The sequence below is a fragment of the Leptonychotes weddellii genome, chromosome 11 (genome assembly GCF_054177405.1).
Source record: "Leptonychotes weddellii isolate Sample4059 chromosome 11, ASM5417740v2, whole genome shotgun sequence".
Lineage (NCBI taxonomy): Eukaryota > Metazoa > Chordata > Mammalia > Carnivora > Phocidae > Leptonychotes > Leptonychotes weddellii.
The window spans coordinates 32,328,232-32,353,224 of NC_138379.1; the positions used below are offsets into that span (position 1 = coordinate 32,328,232).

The following is a 24,993-nucleotide window of genomic DNA, read 5'->3' on the forward strand; positions in this document are numbered from 1 at the left end:
CTTAAACACTTTTCTCATGAAATAGTGAATCTTGCTTGTGTGCTGGCTTTTAGGACATCAATAACATCCGATGTTTACAGTAACTGATGAAGGCAACAGAGCAGGTGTTATTATTCCTATCTAACAAAAACTGGCATAGAGTGGCATGCAGTTGTCCTCAACGGCCACATTTTGGATTCTGACATATGCCATTCCCACTATTATTCTGGGAAAAAGCATAGCTGAGTACATGTTGCTAAAACAACTTTTAAAAGGTTTTAAAATTCTTTTAGATGTTATTTCTTTATATGTAAGCATCAGTGATGATGTTATTTAGGGCTCATTCTGATGTGATAATTTTCAGTGCCGTGAAGGTGCATTTTTATGATTCAGAATATTCCAGGTCACAAATCCCTCAAGAACAGAGACCTTACTTGATTCATATCCATATTCCCAGAAAACTTAACACAGTGCTGGTGTGGTGACTGTTCTCAGTAATTTTTTTTTTTTCTGAAAGAAAAACTCACGTGATTTTGTGGTATTTAACATCTTATGTTATAATCATCATGCACACAACTAGTTATGTCAAACCGAACAGAAAATAAATCTGAGCTGATATGGTTTTGATCATCTAGTCCTTCAAACATTTGACATACATGCATTAAATGCCCCACTTGTGCCCACAGTGCTCAAGGGGCTGGAGGTACCATGGCAAAACATAAACAAGGTCTCTGTCCTCAATTTGTACCCTTGTGGCTGGAGACAATTACATACATGGATACATCCAGTAAATTGAGAATTTTAAAATGCTATGAAAGTTATAAAAGAGAGTGATAGAACGAAGTCACCGGAAAAGGACTACTTCAGATAAAATGGTCAGAGAATGGCATTTGGGCTGAGAATGATATAAAGAAGACAGCCATTGTAACAAGACAGTCATTGGTGTTCCAGACAGAATAGCAAAGGTAAAAGCTCTGAAATGGGGGGGAGTTCACTATTATGTTCAAGGCATGAAAAATTAAAAAGGCTAACATCTGTAGGAGTGAAGTCTAAGAAGTAGGTAGAGGTAATATCACCTAAAGCCTAAGGCCACATGAAAAAGTTAGAATTTTATTTTACATTCAATGGGAAGGCATTAGAAGGTTGTAATAAGAAAATGACATGATTTGACATATGTATCTGCTGCACCATGAAATATTCTGAACTAAGAGTACTCTCAACTACCAAAGAAAAACTGAAGAATGGCCAGATTTCTATTCTTGTTAAGACCCATTCACAAAGATATTTCCAAAAGTGTGGAAATGAAGGGGCATTCAGACTCACAATTACCCTAATTAAAAATGTCACTAATAAAAACAACTTTATTGCCTTGCCAAGGAATCCAATTTGCTGTAGTTTTCCTGTGCAGACCAGGGATCAGTTCGTGGAAGAAGAAAAGTGCTTCTGCAGGGAGGGCAGGAGATCTGATCCCCCAGACAGACCACTCAGCATGGCAGAGAAAAATCTGCAGGTGAGGTGACCATGACATCTGTCATCTTAACAGGGACATTTATGGGAGTGACAAGAACAACAGGCATAAACTGGAACTGCACTGGGTATCTGGGATGTAGAGTGACCCCTGACTTAGGCTTGAGTCTCAACTTGCATCAAACCAACTATGTGGCTGGGAACAAGGTGTCACCGTTTCTGAGACTAAATTTCTTTATTGGGCACGTGAATTGGTTGCATTTTTCTCATTGACTGAACACCAATTACCAGAGGGTCTTACTGGAGAGATAGAAGAATCAAGTCCATTTCACACCCACGTTCTAGTTGGACAAGTTTCTATGGTATAAGCCAGAGAAATATACATCAGGAGAAAACTAAAGCTAGCAGAGGACAGGAGTGATGACTCCTATGAAAACATCGAAAAATGCTTCATGGGGGCCTGGTGGAACACAAGCTGAAATTAGGAAAAAAGAACTGAAATTCCCATGGGAATCAAGATGATCAAGGAAAAGATAGGGTTATCTTTGATTCAGAGTTCTGTTCCATTCCAGCCAGAGAGGACAGCAAAGGCAAAAACATCTAAGAGTGCAAGAGCATGGCAGCTCCAGGCAGTTGTAAAATTGGTTTAACTAGGTAATCTCTAGGGTTCTTTGTGCAACAAAATGTTAAGAGTCACCCATTAAATGAGATCAAATATTGTGTTTAAAAATGAGATTTTTATTTTTAGTGCCACAGTGTAATACCACACAAGGCCAATATTCTTTCTCCATTCCTCAGTCACAATTGCCATTCTATCTATTCCTATTCACATAACATATATTTACACTGAGTTGCACACATACGGAACTTCTTGGCCATATGTACAGGAAGTATCTGAAGACCCAGGATAACTATAAACCTGTCCCTAAGGTGACAAGGCACCTGAGTGGCTCAGTCAGTTAAGCATCCGGCTCTTGGTTTCCACTCAGGTCCTGATCTCAGGGACATGAGATCCAGCCCCAAGTCGGGCTCTGAACTCAGTCTGCTTGAGATTCTCTCCCTCTGCACCACCTTCCACCCCCCACAACCCCTACCCCCAGCTCACACACACACTCTCTCTCTAAAATAAATTAAACAAACAAAAGAATAAAAGAAACATAGAGCCTAGGGCAGAATGCTGAATATGCAGGAACACTGAAGATAATGGTAACTAACATTTACTGAACATTAACAGGTGTCAATACAATTAATTCTCGCAACACTCATAACCTAAATAGCAACATTTCCATTTTACCGATGAGATACCCAGGTATGGACTAGATAAGATCTTGCCACCGGGAACCTATTTAGAAATGAAAGAGCTAGAATTTGACAGCAGGGAGTTTGGCTCCGGGATCCATGCTTTTAACAACTATACTGCATGCCTCTCAACAGGAGTGGTGGACAGTTCATGCTGTGTGCCCATTGTTCACTAATTCACCTTTACTTTAAAACAACCTCAGAGGAGAAGTTGGAAAAACACTAGGTGGATCTCAGTAGGAACCTTCAAAAAAATATATATGCAATGAGCAGAGACAATAAATTTTCAAAATCACATTCCCATTTTCTAATTCAGCAGTCTGAACCCAAGGTCAGAAGGCTTGCCCTGTAGGTCTCTCCAAATCCACATGAAGAATTTAGTTGAATTCACAGGACATGATGTAAATGGACTGGCCAAGGTTCTCATGGAAACAATGACAGGTTTGATCAGCTGTTTGCATATCATGAAAGTTGTAGGGTCTTGAAGGTAAAAAAAAAAAAACCTCCATCTGCTAGCTTCCTCTGTTCAGCATTTAACAGAACCTCAAGCATAACAGTGATTAAAGAGACTTTGTAAGTAAGGATGGTGGTGGTAATAACAATAAGGTTAATGCAGCTGTATTACATTTGTGCAACAATGGAAAGCTTACAATCTTTAAATGTGTGGCATCCCATTTAATCCTAGCAACACATATATATTATTATTCCATTTTTACCCTTTCACCGACAAAGATTCAGAGAGGGGCAGTGCCTTTTTCAGCACAAGAGCTGGGATTTAACCTCAACTTTCTCATTCCACCAGTATTTCTTCTTCTCCCATTTCTGTTTCTCAAACTGTTAAAAATTTCAGCAAGCCACCACGGTTTTGCTTCAAAAGAACTAAAAGCCATGGCACACAGACCCAGGCTTTGAAACTCTTGACTGCCCCAGTTTCCATATAAAAATCCTAAAGCCCCACACTGCATAATCCCTGGCCTACTCCTTGAATTGTTGAGGGAGGAAATTTGAAAACTGATGAGTTTAACCAGTGAGCGTCATATTTTAACACTGGGAGCTGAAGAGAGTGCCAAAGCAGGCTGCCCCTCCTGCAAAGGGCCAGAAGGATGGAGGGCATGGCTAAAAGCTGCTTACCAACACAGGACTCCCCGGATAGTGAAAAGGTCCCATCGTCATGGAAACCGCTTCTGCACTCACAGTGGTACCACCCTGGCAGGTTAACGCAGCGGGAATGGTTGTGGCACTCAATGATTCCCTCTGTGCATTCATCAATATCTGCCTCAGAGAAAAACACAAGCCCACCAGGACATTAATTTCTTTTGACACTAACCTTTCAGTAAACACCTAAAACATGTTCATGTCAACAGATCAGTTAAAAGTGATTAGTCACCAAAAATGAAAGTTACAGGAAGAACCAAATCCCATTTTTTCCAGAATTCAAACAAATGGAAAGCTAGGGATGTGTTCTCATATACTGAATAATAAATGAGAGCTGATGGTCATGAAGACATCCTAACTACAAATGTTGTGTTGGCTTCTGCATAACCGAAAAGGAAATTGAAATTGAGGATGTTTGGCACACTTTTGGTATTGAGTATATATGGCTTTTCTCGGATTGTTTCCAAAAAAGTAATTCCAGATATTATCTGCTGTTCTTTGAAAACATCTATGAATGAATAAGCTCAAGAAACTCTGGCTCAAATAGTGTTGAACTGATTTTTTTATACTGCCCTATCAAAGAGACTTATCATATTCATACCCCCTGCAAAACTTAGGGAGGAGAATAATAATATGCTGTTTCCCAAATTTATTTGGCTGAAGGATGGACTAGTCCTGTGAGACTGTTTTGGGGAGCATAGGTGGGGAACTACTGTTCTAATTCTTTTTAAGCTTAAGGACTTGATTTATGATTAGTCATTCAGAGATCCTCATTCTTTAGTCATTCCTTTTTTTTTTTAATTATGTTCAATTAGCCAACATGTAGTACATCATTAGTTTTTGATATAATGTTCAATGATTCATTAGTTGCGTATAACACCCAGTCCTCATCACAACATGTGCCCTCCTTAATACGCTCTTCAGTCATTCCTGATGAAAGGTCATATTCTGGGCTTTGTTTGCTCTAGGATCTGACTTTTTTTAACATAAGCAAATGCTTAGATCACGCACAGATTCTCTAGCCCAAAGGCTTGCCTCTGAGCTGAAGGAGTTGACACCACTGCAGAAAGACAAGCTATCAATTGTTATGCCAGGGTCAGCTCATTCTTATAGATCTCTCCATGCAATTGTTTCTTGGAATATAGCCATTGTTGGCTAGAAATCTTTTACTAGGTCTCCTGGAAATATCTGAACTATGCCAGTCTTCTACAAATAGAAATCTAATTAATATTGGGATATAACACATAATGAATAAAACACATTTTGGAGTCTTCTTCAGCAGTGCCCTGCTGTAGGCATTGGCTCAGGGGCAATCAGCTACCAGTTGTGCTATTACCTTGACATGTCCTAAGGTGTGCACAGGGCTGTGAATGTAGTTTGCAACCTGTCAGTCTCATCTTGTGGCATTCCAGCCAAGTAAGGAGAGAACAATTGTAGCTCTTTATACTGGGCAAGTCCAGCTTTTTTCTTTTCTTTTCTTTTCTGCCAACTGCCACCTTCTTCCTTTAAATTTTTTTATTATGTTCAATTAGCCAACATATAGTACATCATTAGTTTTTGATGTAGTGCTCAACAATTCATTAGTTGCATATAACAACCAGCGCTCACCTGTCCTCCTTAATACCCATTACCCGGATACCTCTTCCCCCAACCCCCCTCCCTTCTGTAACCCTCAGTTTGTTTCCCAGAGTCTGGAGTCTCTCATGGTTTGTCTCCCTCTCTGATTTCTTGCCATTCAGTTTTCCTTCCCTTCCCCTATGGTCCTCTGTGCTATTCCTTATATTCCACATATGAGTGAAACCATATGATAATTGTCTTTCACTGATTGACTTATTTCACTTAGCATAATACCCTCCAGTTCCATCCATGTCAATGCAAGTGGTAGGTATTCATCCTTTCCGATGGCTGAGTAATATTCTATTGTATTATGAACCACATCTTCTTTATCCGTTCATCTGTTGAAGGAGATCTCAGCTTGGCTGAGTGGCTCAGTTTGGCTATTGTGGACATTGCTGCTATGAACATTGGGGTGCATGTGCCCTTCTTTTCATTATGTCTGTATCTTTGGGGTAAATACCTAGTAGTGCAATTGCTGGGTCATAGAGTAGCTCTATTTTTAATGTCTTGAGGAACATCCATACTGTTTTCCAGAGTGGCTGTACCAGCTTGCATTCCCACCAACGGTGTAAGAGGGTTGCCCTTTCTCCACATCCTCGCCAACATTTGTTGTTCCCTGTCTTATTAATTTTAGACATTCTAACTGGTGTAAGGTAGTATCTCATTGTGGTTTCTTCCTTTATGACTTATTATCATTCAGCCCATATAATTCTTTGACACATAGCATCCCTTAGTTTTTATTTAAGTTTTTAATTTTAATTCCAGTATAGTTAGCATACAACATTATTAGTTTCATGTGTACAGTAGAGTGATTCAACAATTCTATACATGACTCAGTGCTCATCAGGATAAGCATACTATTTAATCCCTATCACCTATTGAACCCATCCCCCCCATCCATACTAATAACCATCAGTTTATTTTTTTATAGTTAAGAATCTGTTTCTTGGTTTGTCTATTTTTTTGCTTGCTCACTTATGTTTCTTAAACTCCACATATGAGTGAAATCATATGGTATTTGTCTTTCTCTGACTTATTTTGCTTAGCATTATATTCTCTAGCTCCATCCATGACATTGCATATGGCCAGATATCATTCTTTTATGGCTGAATAATATTCCATTGTATATATATATACCACATCTTCTTTGTTCACTCATCCATCAATGTATACTTGGGCTAGTTCCAACATTTGACTATGGTAAATAATGCTGCCATAAGCATAGGGGTGTATGTATCCCTTCAAATTAGTGCTTTTGTATTTTGGGGGTAAATACATAGTAGAGTGATTACTGGATCAGAAGGTAGTTCTATTTTTAATTTTTTGAGGAATTTCCATAGTGTTTTGCACAGTGGCTGCACCAGTTTGCATTCCCAAAAACAGTGCATTAGGATTCCTTTGTCTCCACATCCTTGCCAACACTTGTTTCTTGTGTTGTTGATTTTAGCCACTCTGACAGGTGTGAGGTGATATTTCATTGTGGTTTTGATTTGCACTTCCCTGATGATGAGTGATGTGAGCATCTCATCATGAGTCTGTCTTTCATTTGTCATTGGTATGTCTTCTTTGGAGAAATGTCTGTTCATGTCTTCTGCCTATTTTTTAATTGGATTATTTGGTTTTTGAGTGTTGAGTTGTATCAGTTTTTTTTTAAGATTTTATTTATTTGACAGAGAGTGAGCGAAAACACAAGCAAGGGGAGCAGCAGAGGGAGAGGGAGAAGCAGACTCCCCACTGAGCAGGGAGCCTGATGCGGGACTCGATTCCAGGACCCTGGGATCATGACCTGAGCTGAAGGCAGATGCTTAACTGACTGAGCCTCCCAGGTGCCCCTGTATCATTTCTTTATATATATTAGATACTAACCCTTTATTGGACATGTTATTTGCAAATATCTTCTCCCATTGCATAGGTTGCCTTTTAGTTTTGTTGATTGTTTCCTTCACTGTGCAGAAACTTTTATTTTGAAGTAGTCACAATAGTTTGTGTTTTTAATTCCCTTGTCTCAGGAGACATATCTAGAAAAGTGTTGCTATGGCCAATGTCAGAGACATTACTGCCTCTGCTCATTTCTAGGATTTTTATAGCTTCAAGTTTCACATTTAGGTCCTTAATCCATTTTGAGTTTATATTTGTGTATGGTGTGAGAAAGTTGTCCAGGTTCATTCTTTTCCATGTAGCTGTCCTGTTTTCCCAGCAACATTTGTTGAAGAGATTTTCCCATTGTATATTCTTTCCTCCTTTGTTGAAAATTAATTGACCATAAAATTATGGGTTTATTTCTGGGTTTTCTATTCTGTTCCATTGATCTTTGTGTCTGTTTTTATGCCAGTACCATACTGTTTTGAATACTTCAGGTTTGTAATATAACTTGAAGTCTGAAATTGTGATAGCTCCAGTTTTGATTTTTTCTTTTTTTTTTAAAGACATTTATTTTAGAGAGAGAGTGCATGGAGGGGAGGAGCAGAGGGAGAGGGAGAGAGAAATTCAAGCAGACTCTCTGCACTAAGTGTGGAGTCCAGCATGGGGCTCGATCTCATGACCCTGAGATCATGACCTGAGCTGAAATCAAGAGTCAGATGCTTAACTGACTATGCCACCCAGGCACTGCTTTTTCTTTAAACATTGCTTTGGCTATTTATGGTTTTTTATGGTTCCATACAAATGTTAGGATTGTTCCAGTTCTGTGAAAAATGCTATAGGTATTTTGGTAGGGATTACTTTAAATCTATAGATTACTTCGGGTAGTACAGATATTTTTAACAATATTTGTTCTTCCAATCCATGAGCATGAAATACCTTTCCATTTGTTTGTGTCATCTTCACTGTCTTTCATCAGTGTTTTATAGTTTTCAGAGTAGAGTCTTAAACCTCATTGGACAAGTTTATTCTTAGATAATTTATTATTTTTGGTGCAACTGTAAATGAGATTGTTTTCCTCATTTCACTTTCTGCTGTTCACTTATTAGTATACAGAAATACAACAGATTTGTGTACACTAATTTTTGTATGCTGCAACTTTAGTGAATTCATTTATCAGTTTTAGCAGTTTTGTCATGAAGTCTTTCGGGTTTTCCATATATGGATCATATCATCAACAATTAAAGTTTTACTTCTTCCTTACTGATGTGGAGGCATTTTATTTTTTTGTTGTCTAATTGCTGTCACTGGGATTTCTAGTATTATACTGAATAAAAGTGTGATAGTGGACATCCTTGTCTTGATCCTCACCTTAGGGGAAAGGCTCTCAATTTGTCCCATTGAATATAATGTTTGCTGTAGGTTTTTCATATAAGGTCTTTATTATGTTGAGGTATGTTCCCTCTAAACGTACTTTGTTGAGGGCTTTTATCATGGATGTCGTACTTTGTCAAACTTTTTTTTGCATCTATTGAAATGATCATGCGGTTATCCTCTTATTGATGTGATGTATCACACTGATTGATTTGCAAATGTTGAACCACCCTTGCATCCCAGGAATAAATCTCACTTGATCATGGTGAACGATTTCTTTTTAGTGTTTTGTTGGATTTGGTTTGCTAGTATTTTGTTGAGAATTTTTGCATCTCTGGCCCATAGTTCTCTTATTTTGTTGTGACTTTATCTGGTTTTCGTATCAGGGTGATATTGGCCTCATAGAATGAATTTGGCAGCTTTCCTTCCTCTTCTATTTGTTGGAATCATTTGAGAAGAATAGGTATTAACTCTTCTTTAAATGTTTGGTAGAATTCACCTGTTCAGCCATCTGGTCCTGGACTTTTGTTTACTGGCAATTTTTTGATTATTGATTCAATTTCATTGCTGGTATTTGGTCTGTTCAAATTTTCTGTTTCTTCCTGCTTCTGTTTATGTTATACATTTCTAGGAATTTATACATTTCTTCTAGGTTGTTCAATTTGTTGGAATATAATTTTTCATAATACTCTCTTACAATTGTTTATATATCTGTGGGGTGGGTTGGTATTTCTCCTTCTTCATTGTAATTTTATTTATCTGGGTCCTCTCTCTCTCTCTCTCTGGATGAGTCTGGCTAGAGATTTATCAATTTTGTTGAACCTCTCAAAGAACCAGCTCCTGGTTTCTTTGATTTGTTCTATTGTTTTTTAGTTTCTTTTTCATTTATTTCTGCTCATCTTTATTTCCTTTCTTCTGCTAGTTTTAGGTTCTGTTTGTTCTTTTTTCCTAGCTCCTTTATGTACAAAGTTAAATTTTTATTTGTGATTTTTCTTGTTTCTGAGGTATTGCTATAAACTTCCCTCTCAGAATGCTTTTGCTGTGTCCCAAAGATTCTGGACCATTGGGTTTTCATTTTCATTTGTTTCCATTTCATCTTTTATTTCCTGATTGACCCATTCACTGTTCAGTAGCATGTTGTTTAGTTTCAGTGTTGTGCTCTTTCCAGACTTTTTCTTATACTTGAATTCTAGGTTCATAATGGTGTGGTCAGAGAAGACGTATGGTATGACTTCAGTCTTTGTGAATTTGTTGAGACTTGTTTTGTGACCTTATATGTGACCTATTCTGGAGAATATTCCATGTACATTTTAAAAGAATGTGCATTCTGTTGTTTTAGGATGGAATGTTCTGAATATATCTGTTAAATCCAACTGTTCCAGTGTGTCTTTCAAAGCTACTGTTTCCTTGTTGGTTTTCTGTTTAAATGATCTGTCCATCAATGTTGGTGGGGTGTTGAAGTCCACTACTATTATTGTTACTGTTGATTACTTCCTTTATATTTGTTGTTAGCTGCTTTATGTATTTGGGTGTTCCCATGTTGGATGTTTAAATATTTACAATTGTTTATCTTCTTGTTGGATTGTCCCTATTACTATAGAGTGTCCCTTGTCACTTGTTAAAGTTTTTATTTTAAAGTCTACTTTGTCTGATATAAGTATTGCTACCCCTGCTTTCTTTTGCCATCCATTTGTATGATAAATGTTTCTCCATCCCTTAACTTTCAATCTGCAGGTGTTTTTCTTTAGTTTTTGTCTCAGAAATTCTTTCTCTCTCCTTCTATTCTGATTGATAGCCTTGCTGGACAGAGTATTCTTGGCTGCAGATTTTTCCCTTTTAGCACTTTGAATATATCATGCCACTCCCTTTTGGCCCCATGAAGTTTCTCTGAAAAATCAGCTGGGATTTCCCTTGTATGTAACTCTTTTATTTTCTCTTGCTGCTTTTAAAATTTTTTCCTTATCACTACTTTTTTTTTTTAAAGATTTATTTATTTATTTATTTGACAGAGAGAGACACAGTGAGAGAGGGAACACAAGCGGGGGGAGTGGGAGAGGGAGAAGCAGGCTTCCCGCCAAGCAGGGATCCCGATGAGGGGCTTGATCCCAGGACCCTGGGATCATGACCTGAGCCGAAGGCAGATGCTTAACCGACTGAGGCACCCAGACGCCCCTCCTTATCACTACTTTTTGTCATTTTAATTACTATGTGTCTTGCTGGAGACCTCTTTGTGCTGATGTTTTGGGGGGAAATCTCTGTGCCTCCTGGATATGGATATATGTTTCCTTCCCCAGATTTGGGAAGTTTTCAGTTAAATCTTCAATTTTCTGCCCCCCTTTCTCTCTCTTCTTCTTCTGGGATCCTTATAGTACAAATGTTATTTCACTTAATGGAGTCACGGAGTTCCCTAAGGCTATTCTCCGTTTGCATAATTTTTTCCCTCTCATTTGCTCAGCTTGATTACTTACCATTACTCTGTCTTCCAGATCATTAATTCATTCTTCTGATTCCATTAGCCTATTTATTCCATCAAGTGTACTATCAAATTTCATTTATTGTGTTCTTCATCTCTGATTGGTTCTTTTTTTTATCTCTTTGTTAAATGTCTCACTGACATCCTCCACTCTTTTCTCAAGTCCAAGAGTATCTTTATGATCATTACTTTAAATTCTCTATCAGGCATATTACTTATTACTTATCTCTGTTTCACTTAGGTCTCTTGCTGTGGTTTGGTCCTATTATTTTATTTGGGATATATTCCTCTGTCTTCTCATTTTGTCTATCACTCTGTATCTATTTCTCTGTGTTAGAAAAGTCAGCTACATCTTTTCTTGAAAGTAATGGACTTATGAAGAAGAGGTCCTATAGTGCCCTGCAAGGCAGTGCACCTTGTCCCTCAGGATCTGGTGCTTCATGGGAGTCTCCTATGCCTGCTGTGTGTGACTTGCTGTAGTCCTGGCTTCTTTTTCCTTCAGTCCAGTTGTCCATGGAGGCTCTTTTTTCCTGTAATGGGCAGTGTTTGGTCCCTGGCTTGGTGGGGCACGTTTTAACAAGGTACACACTAGTCTGCTTATGGAATGCAACCTGCCACCACTGCCACCAGAAATGAAGCCCTGCAAAAGATCCTGGTCATGAGATGGGGTGCTGGTGAGGTTTGCACTGGTCTTCCGGGTGCTGCAGTGCTGGGACTGAGGAAAGCTTTAGTGGAAAGGGCAGATCCACCCAAGTGTCGGGGGCAGGTCTTGGTGTAAGCATGTTGGGTAGTGAGTGTTGGTGCCATCCTGGTTCCTGCATGTGCTCCTGTGTTTATGCTGAAGGGCAAGGGCAGGAAATAGCATGTGCCAGATCCTTTGCTCCTGGAGGGGTCTCCCTGTGATCCTTACCTCTTTGGGACAGGCTCTGAGATGAGTAAATCACTCTCCCTCCAGTGTGCCCCTATTGCTCCTTCTATGTTATATCTCTGCTGGCTGTTTGTTGTGCTGTCTTTTTAAGGGTGGAGACTTGGCTTGCTAAAGCCTTCTGGGTTATCCTAAAGTGGAGCCTAATTTTTAAAATTCCAGGCTTTAAGTCCCACTTGTTGTAAGAACTCACAAAATTCAGCCCCTCTCACTGTCAAAGCCAAATGTCTTCCCCATATGGGTTCCCTGGTGTGACAGTCTGTTTCTCATCCTTCTCAAAGACCCAGGCTCCGTTTGGACCACAGACAGCTAAGGTCCATTTTGTTCTCAAACTGTATCTCCATGCTTTCTACCTTCTTCTATTCTCTATTCTCTACCTTTCGTTGTTATGTTTGTTCTGCCAGTCCTCGGGTCATTTTTGGGGTTATTTATGCTGATGTGAGTGTTATTTAGTTGTATCCATGGGACAAGGTGAGCTTAGGGTCCTCTTACTCAGCTATCTCCCCAGACTCCAATCACATCCCTTAGGTTTCTAAATGTAATAAGCCCACAGGACACAGGGGCACCTTCAGCTACTGCAGTCAGGTTGTTTGCATGTATTATAAATTCCCAGAAAATGAATTTTAAGCAGCTATAATTTTTGAAATTTTACAGATATGTGATTTTGTGGGACACACCTTGGGTCACTTAAAATTTCAAAATTTGAAATAGAGAGGTAACTTGAAGCTATGTCTTACAGACAGAAAGGGCTGGCCCTAGCTTATGGAGTCAGTTCAGTATTTTTAAATACAGGTCACCAAGAGAAACAAGTGTAATGAGAAGACTGATTTTCAAAGATAGCTTCTCCATGTAAGGCTGAAAGACAACTCTCTGCAAAGAGGCAGCAACAAATTCTAAGACACTGATTTCTAAAGCCCCCAGAAAGGTGGTCATGACCCCCAAACATCCTGTCATATCTAGACTTCCGACAGTATTCAGGTAACAACCATCCAACACAGTTAGTATTTTGAGAAATCAGGAAATACACAAGCAAAACCTTCTCAGATAACCAAAATAATCACAAGTCCTGTGTTTACACCTGCTGCCCATTTCCTTCTCAAAACCATACCAGTTTGGAGGATAAATTATCTGAACATCTTTCAAATAATTCCTACAGCCCTCAATTCAATGTTCAATTTCTAGGAGGAGCAGGAGTGGTGAATCATGTGCAAATATTTTTTCAATTCACATATATTTTTATTCTTAAAACGATAATAATAAGAGAGACCTTTAAGGCTTCTATGATTCAGCAGGACAGAAGTTATCTGTGTAGCATGGGGAACTGTGAGAGCAAGATAACCAGATAGTTATATGTCTACAACTGCCCCCAGAGATACCAGGGAATCCCTCCCTGGCTTACAATGAAAATGAGAAAAGGAGTGGAGATATCCCTTGCCTGGGAGATGCACTGTCCATAGCAGATTCTGGCAACTCAATGGGAATAACTAGGACTCCTCACATACCAGCATCTGGTAACAAAGCTGCATATTTGTTCTGTAAGGTCTACAACTGAAGCCAAAATTTTCATTTTATATGTAACCAGACTATACTTGAGAGGTGCTCACATTTTCATTGTGTTCATAAAACTGGCCATTTCTTCTATGTAGTCACAGTAGTATTAAAAGCAACTATCACAAACACAAATACAGAAAACACTTAAAGGCTTTTCAGTGACATTTTGGGGACTTTAAAAATTTTAAATGGGTTGTGGCTGCCTTTGTCCTCAGAGATTTGTTTCTCCCAGTCAGCATTTGCCACAGGCAAACAAACAAGACAGATGCCTTGGTAACAGGGTCTCTGCAAGTTCACTATGGAATCCAACACTCTCTCAATGAATTCTCATGAATTACTGTGAGACTGTGTCGGGGAAGGTCATTGAGAGGACATAACTGCTGGTTGACCAGAGAGCTGGACCCAGGCAATCAGAGGTTCCTCAGCCCCTCCCCTATCCTTGGAATATACATTCTGCCCACTGTTCCCACAGGGAAAGCTGTTTTCAAGGACACAGCCTTGAGAAAGCAATGTGTTGTTGAGACCATCTGGACAGTATACATGATTGAAGCCAGTGAAGGCCTCTATATAAACTTTTAAGATTCTGGCAGATGGGTGTGGAGATCTACTCATCTTGCAGCTGCTAAGACAAGCCTTGTACGCTAAATTCCTTTGTGTATTATACCTGCCACCTACTAATCTGCAGTGGTTTGCCTCCTTCTTCTGCTTCTCCTTGCCCTGCATGTACAGAGGCCACTTTGCAAACCAAAAGCCTGGCTGCATCACACAATGTGTTATTCATTCCAAAGGAAACAAGCAAAAAAATATATATCATTTTACCTTCAAGTCCTAGAATTTTGTTTAATCTCAGTTTAATCCAGCACAGATCTGAAGATGTGGCAGAGCAAACAACAGATGATGGGGGGTTCCTAAAAGCAGAACCTACAGTATTTATTTCTGTATCCTCAGTGCCAAGTGTTTGTTACTAATAGCTCACATTATAGCCTGGGTCACACAGGTTACAAAGGGCAAAACCAAGTTCAGAACTAGCTAGAACTTGTATTGGTCACTACCCTATCAAATCATCTTGTTGACAAACGAAGAAAGGAAGATTTACACAAATATATAGCATTTATTCAATTCTCTAATATTTGTTTAGCTGACATGCTAAAGAGGATATTTATGCTGTGGCAGATGGAAAAGTAATAGGATTCCTGAAATACAAGTGCTCATGATCAAGGGGAGGAGGTATATACAAGCATCCTCTAAACCCTAGCCAGTATCACCTTCTCCAACTCCTCCAGACGCACAGGTCCTCCCTCCCCTAGTGGCTCAGTGTATATGTACACATCTATTTAAGCACATGTCTTGCTCTATCACAGTAATTCCCCTTTTATGTCTATCACTCAAATGCAAATTTCCCCAAGAACAGAGACATCATCTTAGACTTATATTTCTAGTGATAGTATCAAGTAATATGAAGGTATCCAATACAAGTGTGTGAAAATGAATGCAAAAATAAATGACAATGGACTGAATGAAAGGAACAGTGTGAAAAAGTGCTGTAATAGAGATTCAAAGTACCGCAAGATTTCCTGCTGTTTGCAAATCACAAAGATACAATATCAATTCACAAAACTAAATAAAATGGGGTTAGTTTAATCTTTATATGTTATTTACCTTGAAAAGACAATATGTAGTTTCTATTTAATACTTTGTTTCCCTGTCTAATTTTTAGAGATTTTTAAGGTGGAATAGGCAACAAGAAGACACATAGCTCTACCTACCTTCAATGATCAATCCTACCTGTACCTTGAAATTTTTTATCACAATGAAAACCAGATGACCACCAAATGGTTTTCCATAGGATGTGTCCTAAGGAATACACTTAATCCTATTTGGGATGTACAATGAATTTACCATTAAAAACCATTTGCAAACAAATCCTTGAATTCTTGCAAAATTCTTGTCTCGAGTTCGATGAATCTCTTCCTTTATCTGATCTCGTCTGTCTCAGATATGTTATTTGAAAATTTATAAAATCAATAAGGTTTATCTCAAAGCTTATTTTCAAGGATATAGTGTTATATATCATATTAATGGATTAAAGTTCACACTGAAGTAGAGGCGCAAGAAGCAGTTGGATTTTATGTTTTTGTTTTGTTTTGTTTAGAGAGACAAAGAGAGAGAGAGCATGCACGAGCAGCGGCGAGAGGGAGAGAGAGAATCTTAAGCAGGCTCCACACCCAGTGCAGAGCCTGACATGGATCTTGATCTCACAACCCTGAGATCATGACCTAAGCTGAAATCAAGAGTCAGATGCTTAACCAACTGAGCCGCCCAGGTGCCCTGGATTTTATCTTTTTTAAGGATGTGTAGAGTGAGGAGGTTGAGTCATGGGAAAAACTTTGATACTTTCATTCACTCGACAAGTTTATTGAGCACACATATAGGAAATGCTGTATCACACAGTGTGATACAGAGATAAAAAAAAAAAAAAAAAACCAAACGTCCCTGTGCTCCAGGCACTTATAGTCTATCAGGGAAAACTGGAATGTAAAAAAGTAACCATGATTAACAGAACATGGACTTTGGAGACAAACATGACTTCAAATTCCTGCTCACCAACACACTAATATATCATATAGATTTTTCCAAACCTTTGTTTTCTCATCTGTAGATATTGGGAAAATAAAATCAAACTTTATAGGATTAATGAACAAAAGACTCACAAGCAAAATCTGTTATATTTCTCCTGTTGTACAGAATATTAACTTTTAACTCTTATATGCTGCTAAAAAAATCAGAAAACAGTGGATGGAGTTAGAGTGTATTACACTAAGCAAAATATGTCAAAGAAAGACAAATACCATATAATTTCACTTATGTGGAATTTAAGAAGCAAAACAGATAAACATACGCAAAAGGGGAAAAAAAGAAAGAGAGAGTGAAGAAAACCATAAGAGACTCTTTTTTTTTTAAAGATTTTATTTATTTATTTGAGAGAGAGAATGAAATAGAGAGAGCATGAGAGGGGGGAGGGTCAGAGGGAGAAGCAGACTCCCTGCTGAGCAGGGAGCCCGATGCGGGACTTGATCCCGGGACTCCAGGATCATGACCTGAGCCGAAGGCAGTCGCTTAACCAACTGAGCCACCCAGGCGCCCCCCATAAGAGACTCTTAATGACAGAGAACAAACTGAGAATTGATGGAGGGAGGTGAGTGGGGGATGGGCTAAATGGATGATGGGTATTAAGGAAGGCACTTGCTACGATGAGCACTGGGTGTTATATATAAGTAATGAATCACTAAATTCTACTCCTGAAACCAATATTACACTATCTGTTACCTAGAATTTAAATAAGAATTGGAAAAAAATAAAAAATGAAAATGAAAACAGAAAAAAATTAATATTAACTTGTAATCAAGAAACTAGTTAGGACAGAGGTGATTTCTGGATCCTTAAAAATATTCATGTGGATTTTGCGATAATTGTCACATTGTAAAACACTGAGGAATAGAATCTATGAGTCTATAATATACACCACATAAAAACACGGGTTCTCTCCCCCAAAAAAGTCACATGAATTTAAGTGGAATCAGTAACATAAAGTACCAAAAATATAGTAAACACAAAGCTGATTAGTATTTAACATTTGGTGAATTCCAGGATTGCACTGAGCATATAGCATGTATCAGAATGTTTAAGGGAAAATAAAAAAATAAATTAGTGAAACAGAGAGACTGTGTGATACAAACATGCTAGCTCTTTCAACTCCCCTTCTCCTTGGGCATGCAAGGGTGTATCCTGAGCACACCTCCTTTGAGATGAGTGAGCCCATGTGACTGAGTTCTAGCTCTAGAGCTAGAAATATGTAATTTCAATATAAACCCACAAAAATGTCTCATATGAACCTCCATGCTATTTTCCTCTGCCCATTAGAGGCTACTGTACAGGGAAACCTTGAAAGCCACATCTTAAAAATGGTAGAGCCTGCATGACTATGTAGAGTGGAGCGCTTCCACGGACCTGAAACTGTCATGGACTGTTTATATGAGCAGAAATATGTTTCTGTCTTATTGAGGAACCACACAGTTTGAGGCTGCTTTATTGCTGCAGCCAAAATTTCCTAATTGTTTTGATAGACCCCTTTCCATATTACGGGGTAAGACTGCAGAGGTCAGAAGTCATGAAGACACAATCTCTAAAAATAAAAACAAGCAAACAAGAAAAGCACTTCAGCACCAATCACAAGTCATAGACAGCTAAAGATGTGGGAGAAGTTTTGTGTTGGACTGAGACAAAGCTTTGTAGTCTGATACACTTAAGTTTGAATCTTGGCTCTGTTATGCCTAGTTGTGGGACTCTGAGCAAATTATTTATCTTTTTTCAGCTTTAGTTTCCTTGGTTCTTAAATGAAGATGGTTTTACCTAGCTCATACTATTGCTTTAAGGATTGAATGAGATCAATGTAAAGCTACTCTACAGAGCTAGGCAGGCACTCGTTAGACCTGCAATAATTAACATTCTCTAATTTCTAATCCTCATTTGGTCAGAGAGGAGCTATGTGTCCATGCCGAGACAGTCCAAGTCTCCAGGCCTCAATTCTTGTATGTAAAATGAAAGGACTGTGTTATAGCACATTTCAGTGCTCTTCCAGGTTTAACACCCCATAAGATGGGAGAACTGGGCTTTGGGCTTAGGCCTTCATCTGCTACTAACCAGCTGAATGCTTGCTGTAAGTTTTAAGCAACTTCAGTTTCTTTATTAGTTAAAAAATGCATGTTGTCCGTGTGTCACAAACAAAGCTCCAATAAGATATGAAAAAACTCTGGAAGTCAAGTAACTGCTATACAAAATATATGGTGACATCATTCTCACTTTCTTCTTTGTAAATTCTAATTACCAACTAGTTTTAGTCCATTAAACTTAAAGGTGCCGGCTATTAGTAATGTTGTCAAAGGCATTGGTGATATGGCTCTCTGCCCTAAATCTTCTTTACTGACTTGGCACAAGAGATTCAGTCTCTTCCTGGTTGAAACCTTCCAATTTTATCTCTGAAGTACTTCTTTTTTGGCTAAACAAGTCACTCCCAAATTCTTCCATAAAGAGCCAATCTATTTGCACTCGAACTTTTCTCTCTAGTCCTGAGGCTCTCTGGTCCACATCTCTAAACTGGCCTCTAACACAAGTTCAAATACACATTTACTATTACCGGCAGATTAGCTAACCTGAGAGGTCTCTCTTCAAACTCACTCTTCCCAAAGCATTTCACATGTGTCTTTCTATATTTCAAACTCATTTTCCTCCCCAGCACACCTACCTAGCTCTCATTCTTCACAATCAATGAATAAATGGTCAAAGTTCTCATAATGGCTTATAAAGTTACATGATCTGTCTACTCTTATCTCTCTGAATTCATCAAACACTGCTCCTTTTGCTTACCCAGGACAGGTACACTGACTTCCCAGCTATTCCTCAGGCAGACCAGGCATGCTCTTGCCTTTGCACGTTGTTCATATATGCTGTGCCTTCTGCCTACAACGTTCTCTCAGATAACTCCACAGCTTAATCTCTCAACCTTCAAGTCTTCACTCAAATATCCATCTTCTCAGCAAGCCCCTCCCTGGCCACTGTATCTAAAATGACAAACATGCTTACTCACCCTAAAATGACAACCATGCTTACTCACCCCAGCTCAAATATTTCCTATCCTTTCTCTTGCTAGTTTTTCTCCTTTTTATTTACTGCCACCTAACTACTTTGTATTTGACATGGGTATCTTATTTGTTTTCTATCTCCTTCCCCTCATAAGAACGTAAGCTCCATTGGGTAATATGAAGACAGAATTGGACCTAGAACTTAGTTCGTGCAAAAATGAACACTTACTGGATGTGGGAAAGACAGAGGAAAGGAAGGAAGGTGCACTGGAAATTCTTTCTTTGACGTGGTTTAAAAATCTGCTTTGCATCCACTCTCTAGATCTGTTGCCAACTCTATGCTCCAGTTTCTTATTTTCTCAGGCCTGAATGACTACAGTGTCTCCTAGAGGGTCTTTCAGTCCCTATCCTCTCTAATGTCTACAGAAATATTAGGTAAATGTTCCCAAAACTAATGACTCAGCAAAACATAATTAAAATAACACTAGCTATTCTGGCATTCAATAGCTACTTGAGCTTAGGTAAGTCACTTTCCAACTCAATACATTAATTCTTTTATTTTTATGATAAGCAAAGATTAAACAGGTCAATGTTTTTCAACCAGAACTGTAGAGAGCACTAGGTTTCCATGATGGTTCTCTTAAGCAGAACAGTTGAATCTCCAGATAGACTCACCTTGAGGGATCATTGAGCAACTATATATTTCTGTAGCATACATCTATTAAAGTTTCACTGCTTATGAACATTGATGGTTTAAAAAAAATTGAGCAAGATCATATTCACTTCCAGTCTGAAATTTCTATGATTCTGTGATTTTATTATATCCCATTTCTCTAGTAATTACAAATGATCATTACTGAAAAGGCCTCCCACCAGGCATTCAAAGCATAAATAATCTGACCACACTTTACCTATCAATTTGCTTATATTTCTCAGAGTTCTTCAGTACTAAACCTTTGCACATTCTGGCCTGGTAGCCTTAGAATCTACATATTCTATACGCAATTTCATCTCATGCTTCCCGCCTTGCAAGTCATTTTTTAAAATTAAAATCCAAGCGCAAACATTAGTTAGACAAAGAAGTACACTTTCTTTTCTCTGAATTCCTAAGTGTTTAAAAGTTCTACCTCCCTATTTAACTCTTACATCTATTCTATTTTAGAATATTCTGTTTCTTGCTATAGTCTCTCCCCCTACCAAATAGAATGGTTAAACTTCTGTTAATAATTTTCTGTCTCAGGCACTCTGATGAATGCTTTATATTCATAAATAATATGCTCACAGTAAAGCATCTGGAAAGAGCAGAGTGGGAATTTAAACCAATGTCTATTTGACACAAAAATACATACTATTAACCATTATACCATATAGCGTCTGCAAATTTTAAAGGAAGAAGTAGCCTCCCTCTCCTTCTCCCTCCCTCTCTTTCTCTCTTTCTGGCTTATCAACAACAGAAATTTATTTCTCAGAGTTCTGGGCTGGAAGTCCTGAGATCAGGGTGCCAGTATGGTTGAGTACTGGTGAGAACCCTCCTTTGGATTGCAGACTGTCAACTTCTCACAGCATCTTCACACAATGCTTTTCTTTTATCATCACCCATGGCTAAGCACCACTTCAGGCCTACAGCTGACTTAACTGTAGAAATAGATTTCCTGGTGAAATAGTTGAGTGGAGATTTCAGCCAATGATATCACAGAGGAAGCAGAATTTGGAGTCTGAGTCTAACCAATTCAACTGCCTTCTATAATGAAAATAAACACTGTTCAGAGGAAAATTATACCTCTACTAAGAAGGAACATAACATCCAATACACAAGAAAAAATTATTATACACCTAAAGAAATAAGAAAATGTGACCCATGCCAAAGAGAAAAAGCAGATAATAGAAACAAACTCCAATTTTACCCAGATGTTGGATTTAGTACACAGAACTTTAAAAAAAATTATAAATGTGTGTGTCCAAGGACTGAAATAAAAGCATACAGTGTTGAAAACGGAACAGACTTTTATTTTAGCAAAGATGGGGTTCTACAGGGTGTCATATCCAAGTATTTAGTAGAGTACTGATCAGAAAATAAGATTGATGAAAATATCCAAAGCTGGAGAAAGACAATCAGAAGGGATAAGAGAAATAGTACCTGGTGCTCACATAAGGAGAGAAAAGTGCATGCTTCCACAAGCTGGACTGGAAATTCTAATTCATTGGATAATACCACATAGAGTATATTAAAGGATCTTGCTTCAGTAGTGCAGAATAATTAGTACTATATTAAACACTGCTCTGGCCCCAACAATAATCTTAAAAGCAAGATCCAAAAGAATCTAATTGTGTATAAGTATCATAACTGTGTCTAAGAAAAAAAGCTTAGGAATATTTATAGGAATATAAAAATATCCAGCATTCAACAAGGTCAAATCAACATTGACTAGCATCCAATCAAAAATTATTGGCATGAATGGAAACAGGAAAATCTAACTCAAAATGAAGAGGAAAATAAATCATTTGATGCTAACAAAAACCTCACACAGATGTTAGAATTAAAGGACAGAAAATGTATGTATAGGTTTAAAAAACTAACCAGAGAGATAAAGAGTGTGTGTGTGTGCATGTATGCACACACATGCTCTATATTATAAATAAGACATTATTTTATATAAATACAATTATATATATATATATATAACACACACAACTCCAAATCAAGCTATTAGAGCTAAAAGCTACAATGCATGAGGTGAGAAATAAACTGGATGGGGCTTCTGGCAGATGAGATGTTACACAAGAAAAGATTAGTGAACTTCAAGACATAGAAATAGAAACTACCCAAAATGAATACAAAGGAAAAATAAAACAATAAAAGGTAATCAATGAGCTATGGGGGGAAAAAGTGGCCTACTACATGTGTAATTGGAATCCTTAAATAAGGAGCAGGAAAACAGTGAAAAAACTGAGGAAATGTTGGCCAAAATACTCCAAATCTGTTGAAAACTATAAGGAAACAGATCCAAGAACCTCAATGAGTCCCAAGTGCAAGAGAAATGGAGAAAAAAACATGAAGGCACATCATAAAAAAACTTCCCCCAAACAGTGATAAAGTAAAACAAACAAACAAACAAACAAACAAAACTCAAAAGTAACAAGGAAAAAAAGACATGTTACGTGCAGAGGAACAAAGATAAGAATGTCAGCAGATTTCTTTGGTAAAATAATGCCAGGGAAAAAAACTGAAGTAACAGTGTTAAGGCAATAAAAGAAAGAAAAAAAAAAGCCTGTCAACTTAGGATTCTATACCTGGCAAAAATAAATTTCAAAAATGAGGTAAAATAAATATTTCAAATTGATAAAAGTTGAAAGAAATCATCATCTGCCTTTTTGCACTACATAAAATGTTAAAGGGAATTCTTCAGGCAGAAGGAAAATGGTAACAGATAAAAATATGAATGTACATAAAAGAATGAAAGGCACTGGAAACAAAGAAAATTATTTTCTCCTTAATTTATTATTTTTACTTAAAATTTTATTTTTATTTAAGATTTTTAATTTTAAATTATTTTCTTATGATAAAAACCTCTTTAAAGAATTTTGGCTGCTTATGCAAAAACAATATATTCTGGGGTTTAAAACATGAAATAAAACATATGACAACAATATCAAGAAGACCAACAGGGAAAAAAATGGAAGTATACTACTGTAAGTTTCTTATATTATACATGTGGTAGTATAATATTACTTGAAGGCAGACATTTATAATAATTTAAAGATGTATACTATAAACACAAAGCCACCAGTAGAATAACAAAAGATTTATAAGTAATAAGGAAAAAATAGAGACAAAATGGAATCCTAAAAAATTATTCACTGAAAAAAATACATTACAAAGTAGAAAGGGAACAAAGAACAAATGGGAGAAATAGAAAACAAATAGGAAGATGATAGACTTTACCCATATCAATAATCACATGAAGTGTAAATGGTTATACATCCAAAATTCTATAGGCAGTAAAACAACTTCTTTAAAAAGAGTAACATGAAGATATTTTCAAATAAACTAAAACAGTGAATCACAACAAGCTGACTGGCACTATAAGAAATATTGAAGGAAGTCCTTATGGCTGAAGGAGAAAGAAACCAGATGATATCTCAGATCCAGTGGAATAAAGAAGCACATTACCAATGATAAATTGATGTGAAAATATAAAAAAGATATGGATTCCCTTTTTTCTTCTCCTCTTTAAAATACAAATGACAAATACAAATAAAAGGTTATAACATTATTATGGAATACATAATGTATATAAATGTAACAAATGACAATAGTAAAAACAACAGGTGACTAGTAAATACAACTATATTGAAGTATTACAACATGAATTCCAAGTAGTTTGTGAAAAATGGAACTATACTGATCTAGTACATTAGTAACTCAAAGTAGATGGATAAATTAAAGATGCTTAGAAGATTCCTAGATAACCACTAAAAATAAGGAAAAAAGAACAAAAAAAATCTAATAGATTTGATTTTTGATTTCCAAAAAAGCATAAATAAGAGGAACAGAAAAATAAAAAGCAAAAGAGACAAAGAGAAAAGAAACTGCAAAATGGTAAACCAAAATCCAGCCATACCAGTATTTACATTAACTGTATATAGGCTTCCAGGGAAGATGACAGAGTAGAAGGATCCTAAACTCACCTCATCCCAAAGATACAACTAGATAACACCCGCATCAATGTAAATAACACAGAAAACAACCTGAAGCCTGGCAGAACAGACTCTCCACAGCTAAAAGTAGAGCAGAAGACATGTCAAAGAGGGTAGGAAGGATGGAGACACGTTCAGGAGCTAAACAGACTCACAGGACTGTCCATGGGAGGGAGGGACATGGAGAGTGTGGAAAGAGGAAAGGAACACACCCCCACATCAGGCACCTCAGGCATGGGGATGATAAGTCCCTATAACATTTGGCTTTGAAAACCAGAAGGGCCAAATTTCACAAGTTCTTACAATCACCAGGGCTTGACACATGGAACTTTAAAAATCAGCTGTCTTGGCTCTAGGAGAGCAGTGAGGGTAAGAGAAAAGGAGTCCCTGCCCTTAAAAAGACAGCACAACAAATAGTCCCATTGAGGTACAGCATAGAAGCAGCAGTTTGAAAATGCCTGGATTTATTTACTCATCTCAGAGCCTGCACTGAAGGAACTGGGATGCTTGGGAGACTTCTCTAAGAAAAAAAAATGTAGACAGGTGCCATGACCCTTCCCCACACCCCAGCCTAGATACATGATCACCTGTAGGAACCATGGCAGCACCAACACTCTCCACCTAGCTTGCTAACAGTGTGCCTTGCCCCCACGCACTTCTGCCGGTCTGCATCCTCTAGTCAGGCTGGCCTCGGCAGAAATTTCCCAGGACAGCAGCAGATGCCTTCCCACAGTGGACAAGTGTGGAACTTGCCAGCACTATGCACCCCACCCTCACCAGCCCTGGGGTAGGAGCGAGTGAGCTAGCTTGCTTGCTTCCTTCCTTCCTCCCTCTCTCTCTCCCTCCCTCCCTTTCTTTCTACATTTTATCTGAGAGAAAGCAAGAGAGAGAGAAAGAGAGAACATGAGTAGGAGGGAGGGGCAGAAGGAAAAGCAGGGAGCCTGACATGGGGCTCA

General features: G+C 37.9%; 1 protein-coding gene across 2 annotated transcripts in view; it reads right to left on the reverse strand.

Moving 5' to 3' along the window:
* NELL1 (neural EGFL like 1) overlaps positions 1-24,993 on the reverse strand; it is a 794,543-nt gene that overhangs the window by 36,773 nt on the left and 732,777 nt on the right. The window contains exon 16 of one of the 2 annotated variants that reach the window (XM_081798459.1): positions 3,877-4,017. The exons of the other annotated variant lie outside the window; for it this stretch is intronic. Within the exon in view, the coding sequence (XP_081654585.1) occupies positions 3,877-4,017 (141 nt within the window). The remainder of the gene's footprint in view (positions 1-3,876; positions 4,018-24,993) is intronic. 2 annotated transcript variants of the gene reach the window in all.